This window comes from Eulemur rufifrons, chromosome 21 (assembly GCF_041146395.1).
Source record: "Eulemur rufifrons isolate Redbay chromosome 21, OSU_ERuf_1, whole genome shotgun sequence".
NCBI lineage: Eukaryota > Metazoa > Chordata > Mammalia > Primates > Lemuridae > Eulemur > Eulemur rufifrons.
This window is the reverse complement of record NC_091003.1, coordinates 16987028-17003874: the sequence shown is the minus strand read 5'-3', so window position 1 is coordinate 17003874 and position 16847 is coordinate 16987028. Positions and strand designations below refer to the sequence as shown.

The following is a 16847-nucleotide window of genomic DNA, read 5'->3' as shown; positions in this document are numbered from 1 at the left end:
TCTACACAAGCCTGTTTATTTCTGTACAAAACCAAAACCATGTTTCTATTTTACACAAGAACACCCCACCCTCTCACCTCATTCCAGCGCCCTAGCCCTGGGGACCATCCCCCTAGGAGGAGGGGGCTGAGTGAGGCCCCACCCTCTCAGCCCTAGCTTCTGCCTGCTGGCTGGGCCAGCCCGAGCTCCACTCTAGAGAAAATAAATAAGGAGGCTCAGGCAGAATCTGTGCTGGGCCAGCCAGACTCTTCCCCAGCTCAGCAGCCAGGCGGTTGGGCCCTCAGAGGGTGGGCCTGGAGTGTCAGTCCATGAATCATGTAGGTGTGTGGAGACCCCATCCTGGAGGCCTGAGCTGCCAGGGTTACAAGTAGGTGTCCTCACTCTCTTGGGACGTCAGGCTCTCCTGGGAGTGGTGGTGGGCTGAGTCCTGGGGAGCTGAGTCTTGAGGGGCTGGGTCCTGGGGTGCTGGGTCCTTTGGGGACACATCCTGTGGGGGACATGCATCTCCTGCAGCGGCCACCACCGTGGCTTGATTTGAGGCTTGGGTCTTATCCAGCTGCCCACTCGCCTTCGTCCGCTTCCGCTGCTCCTTCTGCACCTGCTTGGGTGGCTTGGGCTTGGCTTTGGAGCTGGGGAGGGGGGCATCTGGGGGCAGGCGGATGGACGGTGAAGGCTGCAGGGCAGGCCGGGGGCCGGGTTCTGCATCCAGGATGGCCTTGGCGCCATGCAGCCTGGGCGGGGAGCGGCACTGCAGCTCACCTCGGGTCTCCTGCCAGCGCCGCAGCTGGATGAGGTGCTCACGCTCAATCTGGCGCTCTGTCACAGGCAACTCTACCACCTGCAGGGGAAGTGACAGGCAAGTGGGCACCAGAAAGAAAGACCTTTCCCTTCTGCTTCCCAGCTGGGGCCTCCCCTCTCCCTGAGCATACCCCAGCCCTGACCACTAAAGGCTGACTCCAGGAAGGTCCCAAGCTGTGGTCACAAGTCCCAGAGCTGAATGCCAGGTGGGCCGGACACTTGAGACCCTCTGCCTCTGAGGAGAAGTCTGCCTACCACTCCTGAGTCTACCTGCCCCACTGTGAGGCAGGAGGGGTAAGGCTCAGGCAGGGAAAAACCTGCTCTCTGCCAACCTGTGTCCGCCACTGTCCAGGGCAGCCTGGCTGCCTGGGCTCAAATTCCAGCCCCACCACCTTCTGGCTGGGTGACTCTGGGGGAGGCTGCTTTGTGATCCTGCCTCTGTGAGCCTCCCTTTCCTCACGTGTGAAATGCGGGTGCTGCCACAGCCCCCAGCAGCTGTTGGGAGAAGCAGGTGTAAAACGGGCCGTTGCTCTTCTGCTTCTGTCCCACATACTGGCAGCAGCCCTGCCCCCAGCCTGGCCCTCGCCTCAACCCAGAGAAGCCCACCATGCCTGTGTCACCTCATTACAGCCCCTAAGAGACAAGTAGCCATGAAGAAAGAAAAAAGGGAATAATAGAGCCAAAGCTGGGAATGTGGTACCAGTGAGGGAGAAGGTGACAGGCCACCACTCCTCTTCATTCCCAACTGGCTCAGACAAGTCAAGCCCTGCAAAGCTAGGCCTCCCTGTGCCCCACACTCCTCACCTGGACAGGAGGATGAGGTCCACCCACGCCCTCCTGGGCTGCTGAGCAGCGGGCCTGGCACAGGTGAGCCAGGGGCAGAGGATTACCAGGCTGGTCCCCAAAGGACTCCCACGTCTCCCCCTCCCTTCTGGCGAGGGCCAGGTGTGGGCCGTACCTCCTGGACCAGGAAGGCCTCCTGCATGATCTTGGGGCTGAGGCTCCGCAGTCGCTCGATCGTCTCGTACTGGCCCTGGCAGGCTTTGACCTTCTCGGGGGAGCCCAGCGCGTGCTTCAGCAGCACCAGTCCCACCCGGAAGATGATCTTGACTCCTGCAGTGGGGGTGAGGGGGCAGGTGGGGAATGCAAGGGACCCTTAGGGGCTTTCCCTGGAAAGAGAGGCTGCCTGGGGGCTGCCTGGGGGCAGGGCCACTCCCTCCAGTCCTGGCCTGTACCTTCACAGAAGAACATGTCCCAGACGCGCAGCACGGAGCTCCAGGGCAAGGTACGTGCGAAGGCGCACATGAACCACTCTGTCATGTAGAGCAGCGGGTCGATCTTCTGCCGGCTAAGGTGCTTGTGGGCCACCGGTGACACCTTCTGCAGCAGTGAGAACAGGATCTCCCCATCCAGCTGGATCGCCTCCTAAGGGGACATGGAGGCCACGGGGCCATGACAGTGGCCTGAAGGAGGCAGGGCAGGGACGACACCCCAGCGCCCAGCATCAGGCAGGCATTCGTTCATTCCTGGGGCGGCTATTGCCTGCAGGGTGCCAGATACGGGGCGCTGGGATGCAACAATGAACAAAGCAGAGACAGCTGTCCCCTTCGTGGAGCTCACAGTGAGAAGGGGCTCATGAGCACAAAGAGAACGGGGGAAAGAGGAGGGGGCTGAGTGCCCGGGACAAGGCAGGAACAGGAACGTTCTTGTGTTGGAGCATGTGCCTGTCAGGGTCAAGGAAGCTCCCTGAGGGCTGAAAGCTGAGGCAAAGGGTTTTCAAGGGACAGCGCAGGGAACGGAGCTTCCAGGCAGAGGTTTGGGCCTAGGCCAATGCCGAGGCAGGGAGGACCTTGGTGCCCTGGAGGAACTTCAGTCCCACCAAGTGTCCAGAGTGGCAAGAGGCAGGGATGGAGATGAGTGTGGAACTGATGATGGCAGAGCCCAAGAGACCTGACCTGGCAGGCCTTGGGACTTAGCCTGCGGGCAATGGAAGGCCCTGGGCAGGACTTGCTGTGGAGAGAAAGGCCTGGAGGGGCCACAGAGGGTGTGGACCTAGCGGGGGCAGGTCCCAGGCCAGGCGAGCACTCACCAGTTTCTCACTGTAGTAGCCGGGAAGGTACTTCTCACAGATCTGTACCAGGCACCAGAAGGCTTGCTGTGGGCAAGAGAGACGTGAGGCCTTGCCACTGGGGGTTCCTACTAGCCCCCCCGCCAGGGCCTGGTGGTACCTCAGCAGGCATGTGCATGAGCAGGACGGCGGCAATGGGCGCCTGGGCCTGGCAGTAGCCCTCCTCAGGTCGGTACAGCGTGTAGGCCTTCAGCACACGGAAAAGGTCCTGCTGGCTGTGGAGAGGCCAGGCAGGGCAGCAATGACAGGTGTGACTCTGCCACCCACTGCTCTCACCTCTGTCCCACTGGACCAGACCTGCCTCAGAATCTGCACTTCCCTGGAGAGGGGAGGTGACCTGTTGTGGTCACCAAGGAGTCACTCTTCCACTGCAGCATATGGATGTCCATGTGACTGGAGGGAGGTGGGGCAGGGCTCCCCATGACAGGTGAGGGCCAGGGCAGGATGCAGCACAGGGTGAGGATGTGTCAGGGGCTGAAAGTCGGGGCCCCTCACACGGCAGCTGTGGCTCCTTGGCCAGGCCAGCTTTGTCCCAGGTGTCTGTCTTAGTCCCCTTGGCTGCCCCATCTCACCCCTGCTGCATACCCTCCACCCAACCAACTCCTCCCAACCCTCTTTCTCCCCAGCAAAACCTGTTTCCAGAAGAGGGCCAGGCTGAGCAAGCTCTAGTACTCTGGGGAGTCGATGAAAGCTGCCCCAGAGGTAAGAGGAGATGCTAAAAGCACCTCTCAGACTCAAACCAAAAAGGGGGGATGCTGACAGTGGAGTTTTGGGCACTCGGCTTCTGGGCCTCTGAGATATCCCCAAACTTGTGCCTCCTCTGCCCCCTGAGAAACTGGGCCTAGAGCCACTTCCCAGCCCACAAGGCCCAGCCTGCTCACCCGTGACCCCCCCGGGACACAAACATCTCGTGGAAAGGGAACTGCCGGTGCAGGTCACGCTCAATCACATCCAGCCACTTGGGGTCCCCAGGGGACATGTCCAGCTCCTGGAAGCAAGGGCAAAGGCACACATTAGGGGCTGTGGAGGATGCAGGGAGCCACTCCTGATAGAACACGGCCATCCCAGGTATTGGAAGAGCCCTGCACCAGGGGCCATGCCCACCCAGTCCTATCATGGACTGGGCCTTCCTGAAGGCAGGTAGGGAAGCCCAGGTAAGGATGCCTGGGCAGGGACAAAAGGGCAAGGAGAGAAGGGCCCTGGATATCCTGAGGGGGGGATCCTAGCTCTAGGAAGATCGATGTGGGCAAGAGTGTCCACCCGAGCTGTGGCTGAAAGAACCTCTGGGCACTTCATTCAGGACTCACGTTACGTCACATCCTTAGGATGGAAGGCTCCTTGTCAAAGCAATACCTACCATCTGTCAACACCTCTCTGAGCCACATGCCGAACTGAGTATGGAGCACCTGTGGGCCTCACTGACTCCTCTCCTGAACCCCCTAAGGCGGGTCCCATCACAACACCCGATTCACAGATGAGAAAACTGAGCATTCAGACCATAATGCAACAACAACAACAAAAACTGAGTGTCAACTAAAGTCACTTGTCCAAGGCCTCGTGGCTGGAAAAACGGTGGAGCTGGGACTGAAGCCAGGTCTGACTCAGAGCTGTCAATCCCAGCTCCTCTGCTACTCACCTCCCTCTGCAGTGGCATCACCTATTCAGGGAGGGGTGTGTGTGAGTGACTGGCACAGGGTGCTGTCTAGAAGGACATGACATCTGTCAAACCATTAACCTCAGATGCTTGTCTGCGTGCTGGGTTTCAACAAAGTTTTACTCGTTTCTTTGAACTTCTGTGAACATGTTAGCACGTGTACCTTTATAAAAACAACGAAACTATTACAAAAAGAAAAATCGTTTCTCAGTCATTTGAAACGTTCTCTACCTTGATTTGCATGCTGGTTCCACGGAAGTGTATTATTTGTCAAACCTCCTTGAACTGCACACTCAAGATCTGTGCATTTTATGCTATATAAGTTCATATCTTGATTTTAAAAAAGGAAAGAAAAAATAACTAGGAAGGAAACCCTGAGGGCGGAGCAGGGAGGCAGAGCAGGTACAAGTTGCCTGCAGGGCCGGGGCAGCAACAGGGAAGGCCTGTGGGAGGGAGGCCAGGTCCTCAGCAAACACACCAAGTGGACTGGCCAGCAGGTGACTTCGCACAAGCCCCTTTCTCTCTCATGCCCCTCAGTGGGGGTGTCCCAGCATTAAGCCAAGGAACCCAGCGTGCCAGGAGCTTGACCAGAGAGCGTACCGAGGGGAAAGGCTGCCGGTGTTCAAGGCTGGAGTTCCCATGAAGTAGGGATCTGAGAACTCCAAAAGTCAGTTCCTAGGATGTGTTCATCTGGTACCTCGGCAGCTCCAGGTGCTCGGCTACACATGGGTTGGTAAGAAAGGAAAAGGCGTAGCTGTCAGGAGAAAGGGCGCTGGCAGATGAGCAGGTACAGCAGTCAGTGGGCCTGCGGCCTCCGCCAGCCTGAGAGTGCTGGTGCCATCATGAGGTGAAGCCAGAGAAGAAAACTGGGTGAAAAAGGACAGGAAGGTCCTGCCTGCCCAAGGAGGAGGAAGAAATAGCAAGTCCAGGAGAATACGGAGCTGGCAGCGCCTACAGAACCCACCCAACTGCTGCAGTGGGGGTTGGCCACCTGGACCGCATGTTGAATGGAGGACCCCGGCAGGGGGAGGGAGCACAGGAACAGGTATGTGCTGCCACCACAGCTGTCTCACTGTACCCCGCCTAGGCACATGCGCCCACAGCAGCTTCTCATGTGTCTCCTGGGTCACCTGCAGGCAAAGTCCTTCCAGGGGTGCTCACAAACCACTCTTCCAGCCCCCAGGACTGCTGCAGGACCCTGTCACTCGGCTTCAGTGCATTGGGAAGACCTTTCTCAGCAAATCTACCTCCTCACACAAGCAACCTTCCAGACCCCGCAGAGGTGGCGTATTCCTCGCTGGACACGGCACTCTGCCCACACAGGCACACAGCTCTGCACGCTGCTGTGCTCGCTGTGGACGTGTTCACACCTGTGGAACTAAACGACCAGGAGGCTGCCAGGCTGCCCACGCTCTCGGCTCTCATGCCTGGCTCTGGCAGCCTGGCACAGGCTATGGACTTGGGAATGCGGCTCCTACCCTGAGCCTCCCAGTCTGCCCAGGATGCAGCCCCTTAAAATGGAGGAGATGTAGCCACTGGGAGGAAGACTCTGGAGTCAAGAGGTGCTCTAGGGGGGCCTGGTATTGGTGCCCTGGGGGATAATCCAATCCCCCTGATTCAGAGCTACCTCAGCCAACACTCCACCAGCTCCCCCTGACTCCCACCCCCAGAGCCAAGTGATACCGGCAAACAGCCCTCACCCTTTCTAGGTCACCAGCAGAAACTCCAGGCTGCTTGGCCCTGCCCTGCCCACCCTTCTCAGAGAACGTGTTGAGCAGAACAGGAGTGTTTCAAGCTTGAGGCAGGTCAACAAAGAGCTGGTGGCTGGCAGCTGTCTCACTGTCTGTCTGCCACCAGTCCCAAGGTCCTGGGAGAAACCCTGAGGCCTGGGGCCAGATCTGGCAGATAAGCTAGGGCAACCCTGGGGAAGCCAAGCGCCTCCCTGTAGTTCCCCAGGGGAGCAGGCTGGAGGAGCTGGCCAGCTCCGTGAATGGAGCGGTATCTTACTCTGGTCAGCCAAGGAGCGGGGACAGCAGGAGGGAGGTGGGGGCAGAGAGAGGCATGACTACAGAGGGCACCCTCTCTGGCCGCTGACTGGCTTAGACCCCTGGGGCTACTGGTGTGGCTCTGTCACCAGCCACACAGGTGGACTGTGTCTGGCCAGGCTTGGATGAGGCAGGAGAAAGAGCAGGGGATGGGAGGCCAGGAAGTGTTGAGGGGCCTGTGGTCCTGCTAGGCAAGCTCCCAAAGGGGCTTCCCTGACTTCAGTCAGGGAAGTGGTCTGAGTGTCCTCTCCTGATGACCAAAAGCCCGCTGAGCATAAGAAAGCAAAACCTGAGTGGTTCCCAAGAGAAAGAGCTGGAATAGGAGCAGCATGTCTGTCCATCCCACTGAGGGCTGCTCAGGACTGCAGCCTCAGATGAGCAGAGCCTCCAGGAGTCACAGGTACCCAGGACTGGGCCAGTCTGGCCTGCTAGGGCCCAGACAGTCAGGCATGTGACTGGAGGAGCCATTGACAGCTCATCCTGCTGAGGTCCAGGTGAGCACATGGGGGATTGCGGCTATGGGGAGAACGCCAAGAGATGCGGAAGGAAGGGCAGGGTGAAGGAAGGGAAACTCACGTCAAACTTTCCAGGGTTCTGCTGTAACTTGACCTTGCCTCCTGACAGGTACTGCCAAGCACGGCCCCGCAGAGAAGGTGGGATGCCCTTCTGGCACCGGAGACGGATCTGAAAGTCAAAAGGACGGCTGTGCCCGTGCACCCGCCCAGGCAGCTCCCCAGCCCAGCCCTTCTGCCAGTGCCTGGCAGGCCCTCAGCGCACGTATCAGCAAGAGCAGAATCAGGGAGAAGAGAGGACTTTCCTACTGTTGCTATAATGCAGATCCTTTGGTGGGGGGAGGAGGTGACTGCAATGAGACATGCTGCCACCAGGTGATGGCAGAGTTGCGCAGCCCCTGGTCCAGTGACAATACAGGCATTCCTGAGGTCTGTCACAGAATTCTGGACTTCCCCCGCCCTCCCCACCCCAAACTATCTTCTGAATCAAAATGAAGGCACACAACTTGGGCAAGCCCCATGATTTGTCACCAGGGAAGGAACTGCACTCTGTGGGGCATGGCTCGGCCACTTTCATGGGGGTGTTGCTTTAAGCAGCCACGTGGCAGGACACAACCAGCGCAGGGGGCAGAAATTGCAGCACAACTCAAAAGGAAGATGGGAGCTGCTCGAATAGCTCCCTCTTTATTTTGGTCAAAAATCCCTTCTCTTCTCTTCTCCTTGACCCTGAGCTCCCAGGATCATGAGCCTGGGGCAGAGGCAGCTGGCCTGGGTGTGAATCTTAATCCCAGCCCTTGCTAAAACGGCCCAGGTCTTCCCTGCCACTCACAGAATGGGAGAAGTGGGAAAGGAAGTATTTGAGGTAGCTCATGACCCAGAGCTAGTGCTTAATTCAGACTAGCTGTTTTTATCATATGTTTTCTACTGCCAAAACCCAGTCTGAAAAACCATTATGGTTTTGGTTTTTTTTTTTTTTTTTTTTTTTTTTGAGACAGAGTCTCACTCTGTTGCCCAGGCTAGAGTGAGTGCCGTGGCGTCAGCCTAGCTCACAGCAACCTCAAACTCCTGAGCTCAAGGGATCCTCCTGTCTCAGCCTCCCGAGTAGCTGGGACTACAGGCATGCGCCACCATGCCCGGCTAATTTTTTCTATATATATTTTTAGCTGTCCATATAATTTCTTTCTATTTTTAGTAGAGGTGGGGTCTCGCTCTTGCTCAGGCTGGGTGAAAAACCATTATGGTTTTTACAAATGGGGAAACCAAGGCACAGAGTGGGAAAAATTAAAGTCACACAATCAGAGACCCGAATACCTCCTAGCTGCACCACACAGGCTTGGGGGATCCAGACCCACCCACTCTCCACTCCACTGGCCTCTCAGAGATGGACGGGGGAGGGGGCTCCCCCTGGGCTTGGGACCAGAATGAGGCTCTGAAGGCAGCTGTCCTGACCCATCAAGGAGGGTGGGGGCAAGTGCACAGGCACTACTCCTATGGAATGGTGGAGCGTGGGGCAGTGGACAGGGATACTTCCTTAGCCCCTGCACTGGGATAAAGGAGATAGGCACCCAGGGCATGAGAAGAGCATGAGGACGTGGGTTTAAATCCAGCGCTGACCTTGAGCCAATCACTTCTCGACTATAAGATCAGAATGATAATACCTCCTCCTTGGCAGAGTGGTTGAAAGGATTCCACTAGAAGGGGAAAAACGTGCTTAGCGTGGGGCCTGACACATAGTCTGTGTTCACTAAGTAACGGCTTCCTCTCTGCCCCTCCATCCCAGCAGGATGCCTGACACACAAGCCCCAGGGCCTCCGCTTACACCTAACTTCCCCTCACCTGGAAAATCCCTCAAACAGTCCCGCTAGCAGCTCTCGGAGGAGGGAGCACAGAAGCCCTGGCCTTCCTGATGACCAGTGCAAACAAGAGAAAACTTTCCAAGGGTCAGAGAGAGTCAAGAACCAGGAAGGAGCCAGGCAGACAGGGGAAGAGCAGAACTGGCTGGTCACAGGCACCAAGTGAGAGCTTCTAGGACTGCCTGGAAAGGGGGCAGAGGAAGGGAGTGGAAGGGAACTGCCCCAGGCGCTGGGAACAGTTTCCTGCTGCTGTGGGACAAGGGTCTCCTTAAGGAAGCCCCTTTGGTCAGGCCTTGGCAAAGGGACATAGTACAGCCCAGAGTCACAGGCCCTTTAAGCTCCCCAGGGCCACGCTCAGCATGAGGCAGCCCCCTGTCACAGCACCCCATCATCCTTGGCCTCCTCCAGGAGAGCACTGGAGCACTTTCAGTCCACTAAGGTTCCCAGAGAGGCCTCACCCTAACTGCGGGCCCAGGGCTGGAGAGCCCAGAACATGGCCAGCCTTTCCCACTCTGGCTGCCGGTATCCCCCTCGGCATACAGGTCCTAGGGACCGTCATCTCTACCCTACCTGCCTTAGGCAATCAGTAAGGATAAAGCATGACTAGGTGCTTCCAGAAACCACAAAGGATTACCATTCTCTGAGGCAAGGCCTGAGGAGAGGAGGTCTCTGATGAAAGTTGAGTGAGGCCACACCCGTGCCTGCTGAACTCTGGGAGGGCAGGGCTCTACCGGGGAAGACAGCATTCCAGCCACAGCCCTGCCTCCCTGCCGGCCCAGAATTCCGTCCTGGACATGGCTGGGGAAGGAAGACACTCTCCCAGCAGGATTATGTATAGGCCTGAGCCCACTTCCTGAAACAGGTATTATCCTTCCTGTACCACGACTTCCAGACCAGAGGGAGAGCCCGAGCCTCCACAGGCAGCAGGAAGAGCTCCCAGGGCAGAGCCCGGTGGGGCCACAGCTGAGGTGGGAGGAGGGGCACCCTGTGGTTGTCTTGGTCTGGAGAGGAGCAGTGGGTTAGGGCTTCTGGGCAGGGTGGACTGAAATACTCCTGTGGAAACCTCTGCTAGGCAGGGCAGCCACCGGGCTCTAACCACAGTGCCAGGGAAGCAAAGGGAAGAGGAAGTGCTGCTCGCTGCTCTGCTGACAGGAGCTTCCCAAGGCTCCCCTCTGGAATCCCCATTTGCAAGAAGGCCAGAGCCACAGTCCCTGCCAACCACTAGTCACCCCAACAGACGGCTGGAGAGCGAGCTACAGCTCGGGGTTCGAGCTGAGGGGTGATGAGGCAGGAAAACAGACCCCAGAGTCAGGCAGGAAGCAGTTGAGGAATAACTGCCTTAAAAATTTTTGAGACAGACAGAGATTGATTTTCTCATAAGCAAAAGATAGGCCGGGTGCAGTGGCTCATGCTTGTAATCCTAGCACTCTGGAAGGCCAAGGTGGAAGGATCGCTTGAGGTCAGGAGTTCGAGACCAGCCTGAGCAAGAGCGAGACCCCGTCTCTACTAAAAATAGAAAAAAATTATATGGACAGCTAAAAATATATATATATAGAAAAATTGGCCGGGCATGGTAGCGCATGCCTGTAGTCCCAGCTACTCAAGAGGCTGAGGCAGGAGGATTGCTTAAGCCCAGGAGTTTGAGGTTGCTGTGAGCTAGGCTGACACCATGGCACTCTAGCCTGGGCAACAGAGCGAGACTCTGTCTCAAAAAAATATATAAATAAATAAATAAATTAAAAAAAAAGCAAGAGATGAGTGCCCCCAAGTCCATGCAGAACAATAAGAAAGCCTTGGCTTGGGTGAGCCTGTCCCACGGCACAGGGCTTTACAGTCAATGAAGCACTTATAGTCACCACCCCGTGCGAACCCTGAAACAGGATTATCCCTCCCACTTGACCAGAGAAACTGAGGCTGAGAGGGCGAAGTGACTTGCCCAAAGTTACACAGCCAGCCACGGGCACAAAGGGAAGAAGGGAACGGGGCTAGACCCAAGTCCAGACCTGACTTTTGGTGCTGAGTTTTCTGCTGGGCCTTGCAGCCAGCTGTGCTGGCCTGGACTAGACCAGTGTGTCAGCAGTGGACGATGGGGTTCACTCTGTGGACTGGGAACTTGAGCAGAGGAGACCCTGGCTGGGAGGCTCTGGACAGGCCCCCTCTAAGCCAGGAAGTAACTAGATCCTGGTGAGGGTGGCCAAGGACGTCGACATACACACACTTAAGAGTGGTGGCCAAGAATGTTTTCCCCGGGGGATAGAGCCTGACTAGAAAAGGACTACTGGGTGTTTTCATTTTTGTAAGGCTGTTATTAAACTGTCAGGTTACTTTTCTTTCTTTTCCCTTTGGCCAAGAGGCAAGAGGGAAGTCATCAAATTAATCTAGAGGGTGAAGAAGGCCCCTTATTGTGGTGGTGAAGAGGGCAGGTGCTAAAGTTACATTGCATGGGTTCAAATCTTGATCCTGCAGGCCAGCCTACAGTGGGGCTACTACGACCACTAACCTCACACCAGGGTGTTGTAAGAATTATCCAAGACAAATGCCAAGCACACTGCAAGTGTTCCATACATGTTAGCTGTTACTGGTATTATAAAATCCTCCCTGACCGGGTAAGCAGCACTCAAGGCCTTCTCCCAGGAATGCTAGGGGAAAGCTACCTATAAGGGCTATTGGCTAAAAGTGGCTTTGAAGTTGAACTCCAGGACAAAGTTCTGCATGAACCTGAAGTCATCTATGAGGTCTCAACCATCCCCTTGCCCTCCAGCCAGCTTCTGTCCCCCATTGGCAGATGAAGGACACCTAAGGCACCTGGTAGTTGGAGAAGCCCCTGCCTTCCTAAGTTGAAGTTCCTCCCTCTTCCTCCTCCTCCCCAGGCTGCCAACTGCCAGCTCTAGGTCCAAGGCCATGCCCCTCACCTTTTTGTGCTTCTTGGCCATCCATTTGTCCCAGTTGTTGAGCATGTCCAGCCACTTGGACTCCCTCTGCCTCAGCACCTCCAGGGGGACTTCCTCCAGCCTGTGGAGCAGAGGGCAGGGCCCGTCAGAGGTGCCAAGAGAAGCAAAGGCCCTGGCTTTCGCCCCAGCCACCAGCCTGGTCAGACCTCTGTTCCCCCGCCCCCCATCCCTGCCATTCCCTCTGGGACTGGTAATTCATGAACACCCCACTACAGATGAAAGGAAACTCTGCCCTCCTCCCTGGAAGATACAAGCCAGAGAGACAGCAAGTTCGAGTGTTCTCCCAGTGTGTCCAGGGGCCAGGGGTCACCGTGGCTCTCTGGGGCAGAGGCTAAGCGAGTGTCTGCATCTGTGCACCAAAGCAAAGCATTCCTGTCCTGGGTTAGCCTTGGTAAACAAGTCTTTTTGGAGGGCCTGTGTGCAAGGTGCAGAGTTGGACGCAGAAACTAGTCAAACGAGTACAGAAATAACATGCCACCTCCTCACTCCAGCCCAACTAGTTACTCAGAGTTTCCCCAATTACGCCCGGGCCCTTTCCCACCTCCCAACCTTTACTCACGCCAGTCCCTTTGCTGGAATGTTTCCCAAGCTGTCTCCACCCATCAAAATCCTACACACACTTCAAAGCCCCATCAAACACCACCTCTTGTATTCACATATTTACTGACTGAGCAGCTGTCAAAACTGTGCTTTGTTCTATGGTGAGGGCCTCTGGGCCGGCTGTGGATGTATTCCTGCGACCACAACAAAGTCCCGATCCTCATGCAGTTGGTCTTCTGGTGGCACTAAATGTGGGGATAACAGCTCAGCATCGAGACCCACCCTGGGCAGGCAGACTAGCACCAAAGCAACAGAAGGTGGGCCGGGGCAGGAACCCCTGGCTTAGCCAGAGCGTGTTATCAACTGAGTGGGCTTCCTCCAAGGAGTGAGTCCCTGGAAATTCCCAAGTTCACATCACTGAGGGGCAAAGAGCAGAAGGAGACTAACATTTGTAGGCTACGCATTCTACAGATGCTTTCTAATTTAGCTTACAGAGCAATTTTGGTAACAATAACAACAAAATGTATGGGTACATCTCTCTTTCTACACACACACACACACACACACACACAGACTCTTTTCTTAAAATTATTTTAAAGTGGTGGATTGTGGATCTTTCACATTTCTCTTTTGTGCTTTTTGTGTTTTTCTTTTCAAATTAAAAAAAAGTAGTTGTCTTAATTGATCATGGCTGAGGGGAAAAAAAAGTATTTGACAGTATTAACAGAATAAAATATTAATGACAGACAGGGAAACAGAGGCTCAGAGAGGTAAGATACTCAGGAAAGGGATCTTGCTCAGAGTCAAACAGCAACTCAGTGGAAAAACCTGGACTCACATCCAAGTCAGGTCCTTGCCAAGGGCCGCACTCAGCACTGCCTGGCCTCCCAGAGAGGAGCACAGGGTCAGAGGCACTCAAGGCAGCTCGGAGGAGGCTTTCAGGAACAGGACCTGGTGGGGCTGAGGTCTGGCCCTGGCCTCGAGTCTCTGATTCTCTCTCTACCGGAAGGAAGTGTGCTGCTGTGACTTTTACTGGTTGGAAGAACAGAGGGAGGAGGGGCCCTGGCAGAGCAGAGGCCCCCAAGACACAAAAGGACAGGTCCTCTTCTTCAGTGCACTTTACCTGGGGAACTGCCCAGGCCTCAGAGCAGCCTTGGAGCTGAAGCACACTGACAAGTCACCCCCCCCCCCTTGAACTGCTGCCCCTCTCACCACCTAGAGGCAGAACTAGGGCACAAAACCACTCCCTTCCTTTCTCTTTCTGATAAGAGCAAAGCAGGGACCAGGCCTTTAGGGACATGTGTCTCCAGGCAACCCCTAAATACCCAGGAAGCAGAAACCAAGGGCCCACACATCCCAGGCCATGACGCCTTCCACCACTTACAACACACTGGCTTATCCGACAAGTCAAGGGATAAGCCTTAGAGTTAACTAAAGGAAAGGGTGCCCACCCTGAGTCAACAGGCCATTCTGGATGTGGATAATAGCTGATCCAACCCCCCTCACTGCACAGATGATGAAACTGAGGCTCAAAGAGGGCAAGCCTTTCACCCTAGATTACCAGTTTCTAAAGAACTCCCATTGTGATTAAATACAAGCCCATTTGACACCTCAGTCTGGCTTTGCTGATAAAATCTGACTGCAGGGCCTCAGAAATACCCATTCTCCCAACTGTAGATACACAGAGGAACATGTTGAGTTCTTTTAACTGATGCCAGATAACAGCTTTGGCAGTTTCAAAGCCCCAACGTCAAACCTCAAACCGGAATTTCAACAGGGTACAAAACAAACTACCATATTTCCTGGATTCTAAGACACCACTGATTTTAAGTTACACCACTGATTTGGCAAGATCTTCTCAGAAACAAACAAAAAAACCCCCTACTAAACCCACTTTTACTATTTTACTATTTTGAATATACACGTCAATCAAAAAGATCCCTTTTGATTTTTAAAATCTTAAATTGGACAAATTTTAAGGAAATATGGTCATTTGAATGGCTTCTCCTTCAACAGCCATGGCGTTTAATCTATCCGGGGATGGTGAGAAGGAGGCCACTGGAGGGCTGGCTGTTCCCAGCACTCAGCACACCACATGCTCGCTAACTGCACGTAGACATCTCTTGTGCACAGGATGTGCTCCTGAAAAGTTGCAGGCTATTCATTGTTTAAAAATTAGAAGGTTCATGTATGCTTCAGTTGAATCAGTCAGGATCTTGGAAAGCATCTGATCCAACTGCTGTCTGATACAGGCATCCCTTCTACAACAGGCAAGTCCGCTTCCTTCTCTGAGCCTCAGTTTCCCTATATGCTTGGACAGCCGGCATTGTGAATTTGACCCCCTAAGGATGCCCAGAGAGGAGCTGTGAGATGAACCTGGGGTCAGGGGGGTCCCTGCAAACAGTGTGGTGGCGCAGAGGCCCTGGTGGATTCCTCCTGACAGTGGGAGAGAGGGCATGAGCCAGCTGCTAGTGAAAGCGAAGCTGACCCAGGAGAAGGGACCAAATGGCCCATGGGGTAGCTCAGCCTCTGCGGGAACTCTTCCAGGGGTAGGGCCTCATGACCTCCAGGTGAAGCCACCCTATTGTTAATTTCCCTAGCATCCTCTACCTATAATCTCAACACCCCCTTCAGAGGCCGCACAATTCTCAGACTTCTCTCATACCTTGCATGCACACGCTTATCTTTGTCATCCACCCATTCCTACCTGGAATGCCCTTTCTTCTCCCAAGTCACAGTAACCCTTCTGGGCCCAAGATGACATTAAAAACCACAACTACAGCAATGATAACATTAGCAACAGTGGTTACCATTTGTATATCATTTACTACTCACCAATTTTTTTCTTAATACTTTGCATGTATTGATCACATGTACATTTCATAATAACCCTACCATAATATCATTTTCTCCATTTTACAGTTGAATCCAAGACTAAGGTTGTGGGCTTGCTTAAGACCATGTGGCTGTAAGTGGCAGAGCTGGGACTAAATCCCAGGCCTGTCTGACTCCAGAGTCCTTGCTCTTGACCCTTGAACTACACTCCTCTGCCCCCACACAGCGCACGCCTGCTGCCCAGAACTCATTAATTTTCCTTCAGCCTGAAGACCTTCAACCTGGCTTAGAACACCATTTCTCACACTTTTTAAACTGAGACCCACAGTGAAAATACATTTTATACTGAGTTTATGCACACACACAAAATGCATTTTATGAAATAAGTTGTAGGCTGGGCGTGGTGGCTCACGCCTGTAATCCTAGCACTCTGGGAGGCCGAGGTGGGCGGATCGTTTGAGCTCAGGAGTTGGAGACCAGCCTGAGCAAGAGCGAGACCCCATCTCTACTAAAAATAGAAAGAAATTATATAGACAGCTAAAAAAAAATTAGCCGGGCATGGTGGCACATGCCTGTAGTCCCAGCTACTCGGGAGGCTGAGACAGGAGGATCCCTTGAGCTCAGGAGTTTGAGGTTGCTGTGAGCTAGGCTGACGCCACGGCACTCACTCTAGCCTGGGCAACAGAGTGAGACTCTGTCTCAAAAAAAACAAAAAAAAAAATAAAAAAAATAAAAAAATTAAAAAAAATGAAATAAGTTGTGCTAACATATACTAATGCACTGATATTTTCAATTCAATTTTATATTATTCTATTCTATTTCTTTTTTTTTTTCCTTTAAATGCCTGTCACAATCCCATGAAATTGATTTCAGCACCAATTCATGAATGGGTCAAGCCATGAAGTCTGAAATGAGCACTTCATTACAACTTGCTCACAGGGCTCAGCACTGCCCCTGCCTCCCTGGACCAGCTCTTGAACTTCTTCTCTAACTCCCATCATACACCTCACAGGTGCTCAACAGGTGCCTGCCTGGTTTCCTCCATGACATCATTACTTTCATCTGCCACTGCATTCAGGGCTACAAGCCACTTCTGCCTACAGCAATTTTATTTGTCCCTCTAATAGCAGAGCCCTCACGGATTAACTACTATTTCCATTTGGCCCATGGGAGACTTGGCCTGATCAGAGAGGTTGTATGACTTGGGTAAAGTCATGAAGCTAATAAGTAAGTGGCTGAACCAGGACTTCCCCTCTGCCTCAGTGACTCATGGGCTGCTTGTAACTCCCCAGGGAAGGCTGTTGGGAAATCAGGCCCTCCTCCGGATGCTGCTGTGGGTCTTGATCTTTGGCCCCTAAGCCACTGGAGACAGTCTAACCCCACCTCCTCCAGTGTCCTGACTGTGCCCAGAGAGCAGCCTGCCCATATCTATCCATGCTCAGTGGCACCAATACACTGATGGGCATAGCTTGCCAGCACAACCCCAGCTGGAGATGGTAAGCCTGGGCAACCTGCTGTTTGCTAGCACCCC

The 16847-nt window shown here is 54.3% G+C and overlaps 1 protein-coding gene across 2 annotated transcripts in view; it reads right to left on the bottom strand.

The window, feature by feature from the left end:
- TBC1D10A (TBC1 domain family member 10A) overlaps positions 1 to 16847 on the bottom strand; it is a 30277-nt gene continuing 13430 nt past the window's right edge. The window contains exons 2-9 of one of the 2 annotated variants that reach the window (XM_069497171.1): positions 11903 to 12002; positions 7202 to 7309; positions 3808 to 3914; positions 3027 to 3141; positions 2888 to 2953; positions 2034 to 2223; positions 1757 to 1911; positions 1 to 838 (exon numbers count right to left, since the gene is read on the bottom strand). In XM_069497171.1, the coding sequence (XP_069353272.1) occupies positions 362 to 838; positions 1757 to 1911; positions 2034 to 2223; positions 2888 to 2953; positions 3027 to 3141; positions 3808 to 3914; positions 7202 to 7309; positions 11903 to 12002 (1318 nt within the window). In that variant the 3' untranslated portion in view covers positions 1 to 361. Of the gene's footprint in view, positions 839 to 1756; positions 1912 to 2033; positions 2224 to 2887; positions 2954 to 3026; positions 3142 to 3807; positions 3915 to 7201; positions 7310 to 11902; positions 12024 to 16847 lie in introns of both variants that reach the window. The other variant, XM_069497170.1, reaches the window with a different exon arrangement.